The following is a 4,039-nucleotide window of genomic DNA, read 5'->3' on the forward strand; positions in this document are numbered from 1 at the left end:
TGGTCTCTTTAACTGAAATAAAATGGTATAGTAAGTCGGTAATAAAAAGAAAACTTTGGAATTATCACCAGTTCCATCATTATACCATCGCAGCTATGATAAAAATATATTTATAACGAACTTAATGAATCATAATGGACCTTATATTACACTTACAGCAACGTAAGTAATATTCCAGCGCATATTATTCGTAATAAGGAAGTAATGTAATATATAATGGATCTGTCATGTTACGTACAAGATGTGTGACATATGTAACTTCCAGATTTTGTGTCAGATAGCTTAGAGATGTTTGTGTTTAATGTCGTTAAGCTCTCTGTAGTATGATAGTTGTTAATGAATAGCTCCGATTGCTACACTCGTTTTTGTTTCTTTAAAGTAACATTTATGTTCATAAATTTCCTATGGTACAGGATATGATGAAACCTTATAATATGCTGCGTTTGGCTTCTAGTTATTTGTCGTTCCCAAATAAAGTCGCGAACTTAAAAGCATCATCAGGCAACTGTGATGCTTAACTTCAGAGCTTAAATGCATTTTCTTTATCTAACTATAGTAAACTACCCATCTATGTGGCAAATAATTGTATTTTATACCTAAAGAAATGTAATATAAAATCGTGATAAAAACGTTACTTCGGTTACGTCCGTATAACTCATGTACATTTTTCATAAATAAAGTGTTCATCTATCACTACTTGTTATTTTTTTATAGCTCCGTTTGATACCCTTACTTAAATGCAGCAAAAATACATTAGTGGTTACACGAATAGCAAAGACGTCATTTTCTGTTTTTTCTCGTTATTGCTGGAAGATCAAATTTATCAACGTAATCGTGATTTGAAGACTGACATTTGTTTGTCAATGAGATAAGTGAAGATACCCATATTTCCAGTCTCCTCTGTAATGATGAAGCTCTCCTTGTCTTTTCCTTTAAGAATTGCCTTTTTCATACAATATATTATCATCCCATTTAACAACAGCCTTTTTCATACAAGAAATTGATTTCATCTTTCAGTCTGTATGAAACACGAGAAAACAGCTGCCTATAATTTTTCTTCATTATTTGTCTATGATAAGTCATTTTCCATTTCGGGTAGCCATAACATTCATTTTATACAGAATAAACGTAGTGGTATAAATATCACTTACACAAATATCTTCGAACAGTGTTCACTAACCATCTCGCCTTTTTTTTGTCTTTGCCGTGGCCTTATTGTTCTGTTAAATATGTAGGTATGTGCAATTGTGTGCTCTTTATCAGGATAAAATTATATATCAGCCAGAATCGGAAGTTTTACAAAAGCACAATATCTAAATGTTATCAGTTTATTGGCATCGAACTTTAGAGGGAAATGCCTGAACTCATATTAGAATATTCCGTTTTCAAAATTTCCTGGAAGCGTAAAACAGACGTACATTATACTTGTAAAATTACTTTTTCTAATTCAACTATGCTAAGTTTTTTACATTAAAGAAGATGAAAGAATATTTAGATATTTATTAAACAGTTATTAACTATCAATAGAATAGTAAAACAGATTATGTATTTAAGTAGGCAACGAGTCTGGCACACCCTGCCAACAATATTTCATAGTTGTATGAGTAAAGATATTCGGCACCAAATTTATTTATTTTATATTCGGTTCACTTCGTATTCTCAAGACAAACGAATAAATTCTAGAACTCAAACAAATGTTATTATACAGGGTCTCCCAAAATAACGTTTACACTCTTTGACTGTGTATAGCTAATAAACCGTTTCTTTTTTTTCAGATTTGACTTGTGTCCAAGGACGGCGGATAATCAGCTTACATTCGAGCACAAAATATTCATTCTCAAAACTTTTTGGAAAGTCAAAAACAAAGCTGAAGTGCAAAGACGTTTTACTAGAAAGTTCCATATGGATGCGCCATCTCGCCCCAGCATTTCACGCATCATCGCCAAGTTTGATGAACACGGAACTCTCCACCATATGAGAAAGGGTCGCTCCGATCAAAAAAGATCATCAACAAGCCCAACAAGAGAGCAAGAGGTCATTGATAATGTTCTGAATTCTCCAAGAAAATCAATGCGCCAACTGTCTCGTAAAACAGGTATCCCTAAATCCAGCGTTTATCGCATTTTGAAGCGTTCCCACTTCAAATGTTTCATCCTATCGCTTGTTCACGCTCTGAATGAAGATGACCTTGATCGAAGGGTTGAGCTCTGTGAATGGTATCTTGCTAGATGTGCAGGCAATGATGAATTTTCAGTCAAAGTTGTTTGGAGTGACGAAGCAACGTTTACGCTGAATGGCTCAATAAATCGACACAACTACACCTACTGGGCAACAGAAAATCCACATGTTACAGAGGAACATCACTTGAATTTGCCTGGAGTGACTGTGTGGTGTGGTCTGTCCACTAGGGGACTCATCGGACCATTCTTTTTCCAAGACACGTAACAGGATTGAATTATCTCAACATGCTACAGGAATTTGCCATGCCACGCATCCAAGAACAATTTGGAAGAGAAGAGTGTTTCTTCCAGCAGGATGGCGATCCTCCCATCGCGACGTGAGAGCTTATCTGGATGCCAGACAGATGGATTGGACGAAGAGGAAGTGTAGAATTTCCTGCTAGATCACCAGATTTGTCACCCATAGATTTCTTTTTGTGGGGGTTTCTGAAGGACAAAGTTTACAGCACAAAAAGGGCAACAATTGACGAATTGAGAGTTGCAATTGAAGAACAATGTGCTTTAATACCAGATGAGATGGTGTTTGATGTGTGCACTTCCATTTCTTCCCATTATGAGATGTGTCTGGAGCAGAACGGATTTTAGTTTGAACACCTGAAGTGAAGCAAGCAAATTGTGACATTTTACAATTTCAACCAAGGAGAGTTTTCCTTGGGAAGAATTTTATTTGTTATTTTTTCTCTTGATTTCAGTATTAAATATTTAAATAAATCCTTTGGCTATCATATGTATCTTGTTTCATTGTTAAAATCAATAAACAAGGCAAGTTATAATGATCCAAAGAGTGTAAACGTTATTTTGGGACACCCTGTACATATGAGTAACAAATTAATAATTTCGTACCTGTATGTACATTTTTTTTTAATATTCAATTTTCTTTGTTCTTTACCAACTACTGGATTTTATTCACATGCGTAATTATCGTCGACTTGAGGGTTATGAATTTATCATGTTTTACATCGTTGTTATGGGTTTATGCAAAAATTACTTACTTCATAACTTACTAAATTTTGTTATTTAAAGCACTTTACTGCTGAATCTACGTATGTTTTATCAGGCCTAAACTTATTTAAATATAGAGTATTTGTGTTTAATGTAGGCTTATAAACTATCATCTGTTAGTCTGAACATAGTTAGAAATGTTGTATATGTGTTATAAAACTTAGCTCTGTAACCTAATTATCATGATATGTTTTCGGTCAACTAAACATGTATATCTACTCTCCGCGTGCAAATGATTCACACTAAACTGTAGGTTTTTTATAATAGCACTGTTATCTCAGCGTCAGCTGGGTCATTTGTGCAGATGAAATTTCCCTTTGATATTTAAACCTTGTTGTTTTATCCAGACGAAAAGAAAGTTCATTTGGTTACGTCCTTTGAAAGTGATTAAATTAATAATAACCTTACGGTTTTGTTGGTTGATCTATTCCTTTATTGATTAAATTCTAATTAAATTATTCAGAGTGATGTTTAATTTAGTTTTCCATGTGCAAAATTATATTTTGGTTGTTTGTAATTTTCCTTGTTATATCTCACGTCAGACAGTAAGTCAAAGTTTCTACATACTGTGTTCCAGCCAGTGTGTCGTAGATCTTGTTATTAAGTCTCAGACAGGCTGTTAAAATTTCTTCATACCAGATCTCGTACAATTGGTTAAAGTTTTTTCATATTGTGTCTAAGACCGCGGATCAAAATTTCTTCATGTTGTTTGCCAGACAGGTGATCAAAGTTTTTAATATTGTATCTGTACTACTTATAAGTGTTTAGTTTTCCTTTATTTTAAAAACTACACCATT

General features: G+C 33.8%; 1 protein-coding gene across 1 annotated transcript; it reads left to right on the plus strand.

The window, feature by feature from the left end:
* The first annotated feature begins 1,902 nt into the window (after positions 1–1,902).
* Positions 1,903–2,445, plus strand: LOC143236129 (uncharacterized). Its single transcript, XM_076474417.1, has one exon. It carries the CDS (start codon positions 1,903–1,905, stop codon positions 2,443–2,445), a length of 543 nt encoding a protein of 180 aa, XP_076330532.1.
* Positions 2,446–4,039: the final 1,594 nt, after the last annotated feature.

The sequence above is a fragment of the Tachypleus tridentatus genome, chromosome 13 (genome assembly GCF_004210375.1).
Source record: "Tachypleus tridentatus isolate NWPU-2018 chromosome 13, ASM421037v1, whole genome shotgun sequence".
In the NCBI taxonomy this organism is placed as follows: Eukaryota; Metazoa; Arthropoda; class Merostomata; order Xiphosura; family Limulidae; genus Tachypleus; species Tachypleus tridentatus.

What these genes read in the sequence shown, in the direction of transcription:
- LOC143236129 (XM_076474417.1), top strand. Translation starts at nt 1,903, where the DNA reads ATGGATGCGCCATCTCGCCCCAGCATTTCACGCATCATCGCCAAGTTT.